Below are 14011 nucleotides of genomic sequence, written 5' to 3'. Positions count from 1 at the left end.
ACTTGAAAGGACCATTTGGCCGGAAAGAGTTAAATATAGCGATGTTTCTACAGATCGGGACCTTATCTCCCGGGACTAGTGACCTGTACAATTGCCGGGACAAAGTGTGTCCGGTCAATCGTAAAGCTTGTATTTTGTTTGACTTGGAGCGGCGAATAAACGACCCGTGACACACTCTGGATTGTTCATCTTTCTCCACGAAGCAAAGTATAAGACCCGGGACGGACGTGACGTCGAGTCGGAGCGACGGAAGCGACTAAGTGTTTTGATCGTTTTAAATGTCACTCCCAGATGTGTATACGTCAGCAGCTTCAATTGTGTATCTGTTTATCAGAGACACCGTCATTTTCAGTCTAAAGGTTTATATTGTTGCAATTAACCAGAAGTCACGTCAAGATTTGATCTCTTATCAAAGGACTTTGTTAATGATGACATTAAGTTAATGAATGAAAGAGTTACTTCTATTTCTGGGTAATATCAAATGAATAAGAATGAGTAGAGCAGATTCACGGTCATAAAGATCACGCCGTCGTCACCTCACTCGATGTTTGGAGTCACATATCAAGCCTGTGACGCGTCTGCTCTTCCCTTAAAAGCTGCGTTTCTCAGTAAGTTTATCCATGACGAGGATGAGTGCGATGAGCAAACAATAAATAAAACTAATGTCTTCTTCATAATCTTTCCCCACGTCCGTCACACTTTTGTCATCACTGCTCCCCCTGGTGGCCGATGGTCACTAGAAATCTATAAAAGCATGTCAGTAAAAAGTAGTCGCCTATACTCTCTAAACTACGGTAAAGCTCAGTTATTTTCGATCAATATCCGTCAGGGTCCTAATCCGGTGACAAAACATCAACTATACAGTGTTTCCTGGTTTATCGTGGTCTTACGTTTCAGGATTTACGCAACAATCTGCTAAGATCCGTCACATATATATGTTGTTACTCATGAACAAGTGTGACAGTGACCTGTGATATCTGAGAAGCTGAGAACATGCTGTGTTATATACACATGAAACATCCCTTGATCCTGTGATACTGAAGATAATCCATCAATTTTCCAAGACAAACACAGTAGTAAAGCCACGCAATATGAACCGCGACACATCGAGGGAACGTTTTACTGTCTTTGTATGTTTGTATACGTTTAAAAAAATCAGCTTCAGATTCTACTTTCCTGTATTCGTCCTCTCTTCCCTTTCTTTTGAGAACTCACTCTTTTGAAATACTTTTGTTTTTTTAGTAAATGAACTGACATTACGACAATTACATGTTTTCATGTTCCTGACTTCGGCTTTAGTATATTTCCTTTGAACGATTGTATTTCAGTCCATTTTAATGTGATCTGGTATTTAAACATACAAATAATTATTTACCGTTTGCATTAGACGAGTGTCTCTCGACACCTGCTGTTAAATAATCTTATTTTTATTCATGAAGTTCTTACAAAACATCACATATTTGCCAAATAAACGCGGCACAACAGTGAATAAAACAAACAGGAGAAGTACTAAATACAAAATAAATAGAAAGTTAAGACTTAAGAATATAAAAGTACAAGAAGAAACAAAAAAGTGTGTTTTAAGGTGAGAAGGTATGATTTATGTATGAAACTTTTAAGGTTCAATGAACTGTTTAATGTGATTTTACTTAGATTGAAGTTGTTGAATGAGATATTTTGCATTTTAAAAACCTAAAATACTTGCTGAAGTTTCCGTAGCAACTTTGAAAAGTCAAACCCTCGGTCTGCAACAAACCCCTTCATCTCATCTTCAATCCCTAATTGTTTCTATCTAGTCGGCTCAGTGGCGGAGGCCGAGTCTGGAGCGCCAGCGCCGCAGGCCGCCGTGAAATCGCTTCACCTTAATCATTGAAATGAAGCAGTCAAGAGGCTCAATAGGTGTGACGGTGACTCGGACTCGGAAGGTGCCAGACTCAAAAGAACTCCTATACGAGCGCTCGTAAAAAGATCATATGTCTCATAACTCTCGCAGATACACCAGCTTTCACTGCTAATATTCACGGACGCCTTAGTGTCGCCGTAAATGTGATTTAGCTGCAGCTAACGCACAGTTTGAACTGTGAATGTGCACGAGTGTCTTCTCTTGACCTGATGAATGCAGTCGGGCACGACGGATTGCGTTCAAAGTACGAGTCCCATCGTTTGCTTGAATATATCGACCTTTCTCTCGCAGGCCTGTGAGCAGTGACGGGTGGAGTTGATGGTTCTATTCTTCAGGTTTTGTCTCATGTCAGGAGATAAAGTGACGTAGAGTTCGTCATTATCAGAATCCAAACGTGTTATTTGTATATGCATTAAAATATGGTGTAAATCCTGCCTGAACCTTCACTGAGAGGTCAGTCGATTACTGATCTTCTCTCTCTTTGCTCTTGATGATCTACTGACTCCTTTAAGAAACATCTTAAGACGTTTCTATTTGTTCAGGCTTTTCCTTGAATTTCTCGAACTCCTGTGTTGTTCTCAGTATTATCTTGATCTTTAAAGTATGTACTTTTTTTGAGTATTGCTTTGATTGTTTAAGCGCTTTGTGACCCTGGTCTCGAAAAGCGCTATATAAATAAATATTACTTACTTACTTACTTACTTACTATCCTGTATATATGGTGTTAGAAAACATCCATACCCTTAAATATCGCTTCATCTTTTTTCGAGATACTCTATCAGTATTTAATTGCACTGTGTCGATTTTTGGTTTTAACATTGGTCAACTAAAGTTACTGGGGGGCCACATTATTATAAATAAAGGCTTTTCATTATTCTGATTTGGATTCCTGATATAAATGTGAAAGAGAAGATAGAAGATAAAATACATAAGTATTTCATTTATTTATCTACAAAATATTTGATGTTTTAAATATATATATATATATATATATATACTGTATATATATATATTACATCTTTTATTGAGGTTTTTTAATAATTAAAAAACATTAAGACAGAAATTCCCATCTGACAAGTAACCAAATACAGACAGAAATTACGAAAATTCATAAAATAATACACAAAGCACTGCACTTTCTATTCAGTACAGTAAGTGTACACGTTTAGAATACACATCTCTAATAGATGTGTCTTTTTTGTCAGTTATTCAATTAAAAGGTTCCCCTTTTTTTTTCTTTGTCCTTCAATGAATGAGAGATGTTTTCATATGGAAGCATGAGACAGTCCTTGAAACCAGAAACTGGGTCCAGTGGTTCTGTTCTGTTCTGTCAGTGCAACTCTTGCTTTAGTTGTGGTTGTCCTGCTACTTACCAAGGATACATGATGAAGGGTCACATTTAACAACGCTTTTATTTAACATTATCCCCAATTCAGAGACCACATCACTCCATAGGTCACTGCATAGGTCGGGGGTACTTGGGTCGAGGGACTGGACCAGATGATCAATATAATAAAAGACTTGCAATAGAAAATAGAAATGATAGGTCACTATCGCTCTAAGTGAAGACCTTCAGCCACTGTCGCTTTTTGAGCAGATGAAATCCTCGTCTATGTGGCCACAGAAGGAGGAAGTGGTACTTCGAGTCTGTTGAAACACATTTATCTTTCCATTTGTTGCTCTCATTAAGACGTCAACAAGTGCGACCTAAGAACCTCCACACGAGCCCGAGCGAGCGAGACCGAGAGCTACCGGCAGCTCTGTCGGTTCCAGCTGGACGACTGTTGCCTCTTATGCGGCTCGCTGGAGGCCTCGGGACCATCGCAGGAGACCAGTGACTGGAGGACATCCCGGAGTCAGATCCATCCGGTGCGGAGGCCGAGCCCGAGGGAGGATCACCAGAAAACAAAGACTGTCTTGCATCGTTACGGCAAGACCGCGTTGAGTCTAAATCCTTTTCCAGCGTAAACCGTGGGCAGCCGGGGAACAAACGGCAGACGATGAATACATTCATGAACGCATGGTTACACAAGGAGCCCCGTCCTCGCTTTCCAGGGCATCCATTAGTCGTTTAATGAGAGGAACGCTGTTTAAAAAATGGGACGCTTGATGTCTTTATGATCATCTTTTTGAATCTCGACCCCGGACTGAAATCTCACAGCAGTCGATTCTTTGGATTAATTATTTTTGCCAGAAACCGGAGCATTCGAGGGAAGCTGCCAATCAGACGCTGTGCGATAGCGAGCCTCGCCTCGGCGTGTACTGAGTCTCGTGGCTTATCCGGACTTGATAACGCGCTTTGATCTGAGCTTAGAGGAGACATGGAGAACGTTCCCCAGGTCTTAACTCTCATTGATCTTCCCGTGGACGGCCATGGCTCAGGTTACAGGTCCAGCTCGGCTCGATCCCTGCCGGTGCCAGACGCCATTATTATTTACGGCCCGGATGGACGTGCGAGGACAAGGTTCCGTCTACCTGTCGCAGTCGGAAGGACGCCTCGGAGCGTCGGATCAATCCTCTGTCATTGAACTTCTTTGGAGTCAGAAAGTGTTTTCGGAGGCGTCTCGACTCCTAATGAAGAGAGTGAGATAATATTATCTCATTACAGGCGGTTACTATCTCGCGCCACGATGATGATTCCAGCCTCGGGCGCCACATGTCGTCGAGGCGAGTCGAGCGTTCTTTAGACGAGAGCTTGTCCGTCCGATTGTTGCTTCGCGGTCACAAGCCTCCGAGTGCTCGACGAATCCGGTTCGTCACCACGGTTACCTACGAGAGCAGCTGACGCATCAACGTTCGCCGTCTGCACATCCATCACGATAACTAACCTTTCAGAGCCAATCGGCTGCTTTTCCCTCCACGTCCCTGAAACACCTCTCTAAGCTCGACTCCTTCGACAAATTGTCGGCGCTTTGGAAGAACAAACAGCAGGATTTTCCTGAGACGTCAGAGAAGGAAAATGTTCTGCATCTCTGCCAGAAGCACAAGCACACTCTGACCTGGCAGGTTTGTCGACTCACTCGCTTTATTTTGCCGGCAGGAGGTTTGAGAGTGTTTCCACAAAACACACTTAGATGCACACTTAAAGGTCAACTCATGATAAACTCCAACTCTGGTGTCATGCAGTGAATGTTCTTCAAGACGCAGTAACTTCTCATCATGACCATGTTTTACACTTTATTACTTTATACAGTTGCTCTGAAATCTGGACGAACGAGAGGTTACGAGAGTCCAGTATGACGTAATAATGGCTTCACTCCTCCTCCAGCTGTGATAACGCCCCGCTTTGTGTATACAACGAGTCCTTTGGAGGTGGAGACTTCCGGGATGGATGACAAACCTCCAGGCTTGACCAATCACAGCAGAGTGGGCGTGGTTACGGTCAACAAGATTTCATCTCCAGAATGGTTGGCTCGAATCAAAGTAGATCAATGTTCATGTTGATTTTTGATTTTTTAAATCACTAATGACCTTTTACTGACCTCTGGTTGATGCGTCGTACAAATATTGTTTTGTCTGGACCTTCTAATGTAACGATAAAATTCTGCAGTCTGTATTCTCTTGTTAACTGGTCGTCATTATCCACTCGTAGACTTCTGCATTGGTTCACCTTCATTTACAAATCAATCCCTGGACCTCTGCCATCGTATATTTCCTCCTTCATGTCACGTAGACGGTGTTGTCACTGATTTTATGTCATGACTTTATAACCTTCAGCGTTCCTCCAGTACGTACACAACTAAGGCATTTTCATATTCTGCCGCTTCAACCTGGAACATTTTACAACAGGATCTGAAGTTGTCCAGTTGGATTTTAATGAGGGATTTCATGACATATTTAAAAACACTTGAAAAATCTCTGAAAACGGTTTCCTGTTTTTACCAGTCCAATCTTTATACCGTGTCTGTACTTTTATTATATATATTGTCTGTCTGTAACTAATCGTTGAATGTTTGCCAGAAACAGGTCTGTCTTGAGAATGAGACTTTGTGTTTAAATGAGACCAACTGTATAAACTAAGGTTAAATATTCTACTAAATAATTATATTATTATCTGATACCTTTCAGTCCGACTGGTGTCATGTTGTACTTAACATTAAAGCGGAATCTAAAAAAACATTTAAAACCATGACTACAATAAAATCAAGATAAATGATCCGAAAGGTATTGAAGTAGCAAAAGTAGAAAGAAATGCAAGAAAACCAGAGTTAAAACCCGGTAAAGGATCCAGTGAAAAGTTAAAAGACGACATTAAAGCAAGTCTGTAAAAACGTGTTATAGACTAAAAACTCAGTGTAAACATGTCTTGATGTAAAGAAGAAAAACAATCTGGCAACACAAGCCATCGGTGGCACATAAACAAAACAAAGAGAAGCTACAGCAGCATCGAGTCGACAATAATCACTTATTAATTAACAAGTTTATGACGATAAGGTCCATGAGGATGAAAAAAGCTTACGTCGCTCGCTAACCTACAAAAAGTAAATCTTTACGTAATTTCACTTTATTTTTGTTTAATTGATTCTTCACTTTGTTCCACAACAACACATAACATTACAGTAGTTTTCTACTATAGTGTCAAAACACTGATGTTATCAGTACATGAGCTGCTCTGGTATATAGAGCAAGTTTAAACTAACAACGTAAATAATAAAACCATGAATCCACAGATTTAATCTAAAACGATACAAAGATCACTCACTTTAACACAAACTAATGTAGCTCTGGTTCTATCAGGTCCAATGTTTGACGCACCACAACAACAACAACAACAACAACAAGCTTCACCACAGGAGGAACACAACACTTTTATAGCCTGAGATTGTATTTTTATATCTTTGTGTCGGTCACTGGTGAAGGTATGTTAGTCATTTAGAAAAAGAAGAAATCTAATTTTGATACCTGATCGTATGTTAATGTTGCAGTTCTCAGTCTTTCAAGTGCACAAGTGACAACTTAATACACAACTTTATATTGTCAAGTTTCTTTACTTCTCATGTTAACGAATCCGTCGTATTCTGATCAGAGACTCTTGAAGACACTGCAAATTCATTGTCTACAGAAGAGTCTGAATAACTTAATAATAACTTACAATAATTATTATATCACAATGAAATCTGATGCATAAATGTCATGCTCAGATAAATACTGTGGCTACAGTGTTGAGAATGAAGAGCTTGTGGCAAAATGTAGACTTTGAATTAGTTCATTTTTGGAGCGCTGAACTTTTTAAATGTTCATGTTTTGAACTGAACTAATTTTTTTTTAAATATTGGTAACTATGATATAAAGTAAACGTCTTCAACGCTGGTGTCTTTGCAGAACTTGAACTAGCAACGACGTGTCTTCGACTGGTGGATTTAAGTCCGACTGACGACAGAAAGAAGAAGTTCTGACCCGGCATCGACGTTCCGGACTGATGTCTCCACGTAAACACAATCTTAGCATCAACACACTTGAAGAAGTTCTTCTCTGTCAAGGTCAAACCGTGACTAGAACCTTCTTTCCTGCACGACTTTCTGCACGTTGACTCGAACTAAATCAATTATTCAAGATCATTATGTTTTCAAGTGATTTATGGTTTTGATATCATTTTAAATTCACACTTGTGTTGCAGAACGAGCGACACGAGAAATCTACTCTTCATTGACATGTTGAAGGTAACGACTCGTGTTAATGTCTTCCATGTTGTTTGATGGCACTCGTGTCCGGCTGATCCTGGGACGCCTCGTGAATGAAGCGGTGGACAGTCGCACTTCGATGAGAAGCAGGACAAAAGTGACTTTGTTGTCGCGGCGCTCGTCGGGATGATGTCTGCGTGGGCAGCGAGCCTGAAGGTGAGCATGTGTTGCAACAGTTAAGGCTCTGCTCCTCCATGATGTGTGTCAAAACATCAGCAGGACCAGGAACAAAAGCAGAGCGAGCTGAGCTTGTTATTCACGAGACCAGACAAGGGTTTGAATCCAGATTGACAGACAAAATAATAAAAAAAATACTTGATTTCTGACTCATATGTTGCAATATTCAGTGAAGCTGCAAATGTTTTTAACTTTCATGATGTAGTTTCAGTTCATATATGTTAAATAAATTTAATTTGATTGACTGATGAGATTGGAGGAAGATCGACATCTAGATTCAACAGATATCCACGATAAATTGAAAAAGGGATAAAGAACAGAAAAAATGTTGTTTCTGATGCTGTTGTACAAGTTGATTATAATTGGTGTGTGTGTTGTGCAGGCGAGTTCTCTATCGATACTGTCATTGACCAGGTTTCCAAGATTCAATTGTTCTTAAGGACGTAAGAAGGCTCTTAGGAAGGGGTCGGCTGAGAAGGAGCTTTAAGATACAGGTGTTTCCCCAGTCGTGTTCTTAACCGCCTTCTTAGGAGAACCTTAAGATCAAAACGAAGAAGCTTCGTAAGAAGATCTTAGTGGGCTTTGGCAACGCATTTATAAGTTGAAGACTGAGTTAATTTCTTGATTTCTGGGAAATGCCACAAGATCAAGACAAAGAAGCTTCGTAAGAAGATCTTACTGGGCTTTGGCGACGCCTTTATAATGAGAAGACTCTCTGAGTTAATTTCTTGATTTCTAGGAAATGCCACAAGATTGTTGATGCTTTTTTTTGTGTAGCTGTTGGAAAAAAAACATGGTTTAAATGTTTACCTTGGTTTGAAAACTGTTAAGTTATTGTGTGTTTTCTTATTTTGTTAAATATTCTGGGAAACCCCGGCTATCGTCCGTCCAGTTCCATTCATTCCTACGATATTTCAAATGCTAAAAAAAACATTTTCAAATAAGACAAACAACATCTTCGTCTACAAGTCATTGTTATAGTTTGATTTAGTTAAACATGACGAGTGCATTAGTTTCAAGTGTAATAAAATGCGACTATTGTGTAGTCAAAGTTGACATGTTGGTCCGTCTTCATTGTCTCCTCACAACACCTTCTTCTCACCGCCTTGTTCGGCTGGCGGAGCTCGACCCGGCACCCTTGGGTGGCCTGGAAATGACAGACCTGCCCTGAAATGCCAACGGTGTCACTGTGTCCTGTCAGCCTGGATTAGCTGCAGCGTCTGTTGGCTTGTGTGTGTGTGTGTGTGTGTGTGTGTGTGTGTGTGTGTGTTGCACAGAAGGATCTAAGACTTTTTAAGAGGTGTAGGTAAAAATGTTTACGACGATCTCGACTGGAGCTAAATTATCTTCGTTCACAAATCCTGCTCGTCTGTCACGTCCCTCTAGTACTGAAGCTCCACATGAGAATAATTGATCAGAAACAATGAAACAAGTCTTTATGTCAAGGTTGTGTGCAGAAGATCTCAGTGTCTCATGGAGTATGGAAGCAGGATTTAGAAGTATTTGGATGTTTTTGGACGAAGAAAAGTAAGCTCTGGTCGTGACCATCATATGGATTTTGAGTGAACTATCACTTCTATGTTTCACATTTTCTTCATGGGTTTTTCTCAGCAGTATATGTAAAATGTAGCATATTCTTGCAAATATTTGGGTTTTTTATGGCCTGATCACACATTATTGAGCGTTTAGAGACAATCGTAGCACATGGTTTAATATTCCGGTCACCGATTGGCTCAAATAAACATTTTAACTTTCAACATCCCAACTTGTTCACGCGTTATTGCCCTTCATTGTTGTGTACTTGTGTCAGGATCTGGGTTTACTAACACTAACTTTGTGTTAACTATTGTAGTGATGGTTGAACCTCTCAACATACTTAAGAAGGGAGGAGCCTGAGAAAGGTGTATGAAAAGGAAGTATAATACATACAATTAGTAGTTTCTATGGAAGTATATCAGAGCCATCAGAATATTGAATAGTTCAATTTAACATTTCAAATGAGAAAACTTAAAATGTTGTGTGTTTGTTGACAAGTTTAAAATTTGTGTTTTTTAATACATTTTTTAAATAGGTGTTTTTTTTTTACCTATAGTGTTGATTTTATCATTTTTTAAAAATCCTCATAGTTTTCAATGTATTTGTTGTTTTTTGTTTATTGTTTTTAATGTATTTCATTAGTAACAGTGACTCCAGACATCACCAGTAGAGAGTAGAGTACAGTAGAGTACAGTAGAGTACAGTAGAGTACAGATCGTGTAACACCTGAAATGTAACATTGAATATTCTGAAGGCACTGATTTAGTTCCTAAAGTTTACATCGTAACGTTCGCAGATTCTCATTGGATGTGAAAATCATGTTTGATATAAAAGAGATAAAACCAATTATTTATATTCCATCCATCCATCCATCCATCCACCCACCCATCCATCCATCCACCCATCCATCCATCCACCCATCCATCCACCCATCCATCCATCCATCCATCCATCCATCCATCCATCCATCCATCCACCCACCCATCCATCCATCCATCCATCCATCCATCCATCCATCCACCCATCCATCCACCCATCCATCCATCCATCCATCCATCCATCCATCCATCCATCCATCCATCCATCCATCCATCCATCCACCCACCCACCCATCCATCCACCCACCCACCCATCCATCCGTCTATCTATAAATACTGGTTTGAATCTCGTGGATCATTTTCTGAATCTCCGATTATTTTCGTAATCATCTTTAATCCCACAAGTCTCTATGATTCTAAACTTACCAAAGTCTAGACCAGGGGTCGGGAACCTTTTTGACTCAGAGAGCCATGAAAGCAAAATATTTGGAAATTTATTTCAGTGAGAGACATATAAATAATATTCAGATGTAAGAATCTGTGCTTGACACGAATTCAAGCCCTTTTCCTTTGTTCATCAAAATCAACAAAGAATTCAGACGGGTTCATCCCTTTCCATGCCTTCATTTCAATATGTCCATCATATTTAAATGAAGCACAAACTTAAATTTCTCCATTTCTGTGATCATGAAAAAACAAAAACAAATAAAAACATGAATTCAAACTAACAGTTTATATTTGTTAATTTTAAACATGTCTGATATGAATCACACAAGTGTATTTAATTAAATTTCAGATGAAGTTTAACGAGAATAAAACTGTTCATCAGTAACTTCACATCATCATCGCTTTGTCCGATCGTCTCTGACGTCATTAGAATGTGTCTCACCTGCACCTGTGTAACGTGTTTGTGTTTCTGCGTATTCTTATTACATTCGTGAGATAAAGGTAATTTACAAATAGTCATCATGTGATGGTGTATTAATACAAGTGTGTTTTAAGGACTCGATCACAAAAGGAAAACCAGCATTTGTTGCTTTCATTGAAACCTGCAGCTTAACTTTGATGGAACTGACGTCATGTTTCTGTGACTCTCGTAGAGAAGAACCTGAAGCGATCAAACACGCATTATTTTGTTCGATATATTATTAAAAAAAAACAAGCTTATAATTCTATATCGTTTTTCTGAATTGCGTAAAATGACTGTCGCACGTTTTGCTCTTTTTATTCTCGATTCATATGATCTTTTCCGTGCGTTCAGTGGAAGAGGCAGGAGCTCTGATTGACTGCTGTGCATGTCAATCAAATTTTCAACCAATCGGCACAATAACCATTCAGAGCTCTCTTTACTATTTTCTTATATCATATTTTATTAAATCACGCGATCTACTCGCAACAGCTTCGCGATCGACGTATTGTCCACCCCTGAAACAAGTGATAATATTTTATGTTTTATCTGAAAAGCCGAAATCTGCGAGCCAGATGCAATCATCAAAAGAGCCACACCTGGCTCGCGAGCCATAGGTTCCCGACCCCTGGTCTAGATGTTTGTTTAGTCACCGAACTTTATCTCCACACATTCCTGCTCAGATCATTCATCACTTTCCTTCCGAACAGGAATACTTCCAGTCATAACGTGACCCGCACTCGTGTCCGTAAACTCCCCGACATTCCTCCTTGTAACTGGCCAATGACCCATCGGAATCCGATAATTCTAATTTAGGGATGGGCGTCATGTGACAAGGGCAGCGGTCGCACCGGGAGACGAAGCGCTCTCGGAGGAGCCATTACTTTCTTCTACTGTGCTTCTAATCAATTGTGTAATGTTTATCCTTCAGAGGGAGCCATTTATAATTAAAGCCTGCTCCGGTTATTAGAGTTCATGAGGCCCCGGGCGCCGCTTCCATGAAACAGGTACATCGTGAGACACTTGAGGTTTTGACTCCGTCTCCGGGACAAGGGTTTTGGGTTTGGGTTGGAGGCGACTCACCGTTTTTACAGATGGGGCAGCACTGCTCGGGCTCGTACACGGGGTTGACGCACTCGGGGACGGCGCAGTCCGACACCACGCAGTGGACCTCGCTGCTGGGCTCACATCGGCACCACTCGCAGGGCGACGGCTGTGGACACAGATGCACGTGAGACACATGGAGTATAGGATATATATCTCTTCACCGTCTATAGTATCTCTTCACCGTCTATAGTATCTCTTCACCGTCTTTGACTTCCAGAGCACTCTGGAGTCTCGTTTGAAACATTTACATAAAAACCTTTTCTGGGCATCTTTCCGCCGTCTTCAAAGAAAAACATTTGTGTAGTATTGTGCAGTACTTGACTCTGGTGTTGTGATAGTGTAGTAACAAGGATATATTTGTAGTATTGTCCAGTACTTGACTCCGGTGTTGTGATAGTGTAGTAAAAGTATATATGTGTAGTATTGTCCAGTACTTGACTCCGGTGTTGTGATAGTGTAGTAACAAGTATATATGTGTAGTATTGTCCAGTACTTGACTCTGGTGTTGTGATAGTGTAGTAACAAGTATATATGTGTAGTATTGTCCAGTACTTGACTCTGGTGTTGTGGTAGTGTAGTAACAAGGATATATGTGTATTATTTTCCAGTACTAGATTCTGGTGTTGTGATAGTGTAGTAACAAGTATATATGTGTAGTATTGTCCAGTACTTGACTCTGGTGTTGTGATAGTGTAGTAACAAGTATATATGTGTAGTATTGTCCAGTACTTGACTCTGGTGTTGTGGTAGTGTAGTAACAAGGATATATGTGTATTATTTTCCAGTACTAGATTCTGGTGTTGTGATAGTGTAGTAACAAGTATATATGTGTAGTATTGTCCAGTACTTGACTCTGGTGTTGTGATAGTGTAGTAACAAGTATATATGTGTAGTATTGTCCAGTACTTGACTCTGGTGTTGTGGTAGTGTAGTAACAAGGATATATGTGTATTATTTTCCAGTACTAGATTCTGGTGTTGTGATAGTGTAGTAACAAGTATATATGTGTAGTATTGTCCAGTACGTGACTCTGGTGTTGTGATAGTGTAGTAACAAGTATATATGTGTAGTATTGTCCAGTACTTGACTCCGGTGTTGTGGTAGTGTAGTAACAAGGATATATGTGTATTATTTTCCAGTACTAGATTCTGGTGTTGTGATAGTGTAGTAACAAGTATATATGTGTAGTATTGTCCAGTACTTGACTCTGGTGTTGTGATAGTGTAGTAACAAGTATATATGTGTAGTATTGTCCAGTACTTGACTCTGGTGTTGTGGTAGTGTAGTAACAAGGATATATGTGTATTATTTTCCAGTACTAGATTCTGGTGTTGTGATAGTGTAGTAACAAGTATATATGTGTAGTATTGTCCAGTACTTGACTCTGGTGTTGTGATAGTGTAGTAACAAGTATATATGTGTAGTATTGTCCAGTACTTGACTCTGGTGTTGTGATAGTGTAGTAACAAGTATATATGTGTAGTATTGTCCAGTACTTGACTCTGGTGTTGTGATAGTGTAGTAACAAGTATATATGTGTAGTATTGTGTACTATATTTCACTTTATTTATATTTCATTGATTCTTCACTTTGTTCCACAACAACACATAACATTACAGTAGTTTTCTACTATAGTGTCAAAACACTGATGTTATCAGTACATGAGCTGCTCTGGTATATAAAGCAAGTTTAAACTAACAATGTAAATAATAAAACCATGAATCCACAGATTTAATCTAAAACGATACAAAGATCACTCACTTTAACACAAACTAATGTAGCTCTGGTTCTATCAGGTCCAATGTTTGATGCACCACAACAACAACAACAACAACAAGCTTCACCACAGGAGGAACACAACACTTTTATAGCCTGAGATTGT

At 39.7% G+C, this 14011-nt stretch overlaps 1 protein-coding gene across 1 annotated transcript in view; it reads right to left on the bottom strand.

The window, feature by feature from the left end:
• Positions 1-14011, bottom strand: part of vwc2l (von Willebrand factor C domain containing 2 like) — a 46208-nt gene that overhangs the window by 2312 nt on the left and 29885 nt on the right. The window contains exon 3 of the mRNA XM_087804085.1: positions 12106-12235. Coding sequence (XP_087660211.1) covers positions 12106-12235 — 130 coding nt within the window. The remainder of the gene's footprint in view (positions 1-12105; positions 12236-14011) is intronic.

Source organism: Callionymus lyra, chromosome 12 (genome assembly GCF_982586985.1).
Source record: "Callionymus lyra chromosome 12, fCalLyr1.hap1.1, whole genome shotgun sequence".
Taxonomy (NCBI): Eukaryota; Metazoa; Chordata; class Actinopteri; order Syngnathiformes; family Callionymidae; genus Callionymus; species Callionymus lyra.
This window is presented reverse-complemented; position numbering and strand designations above follow the sequence as displayed.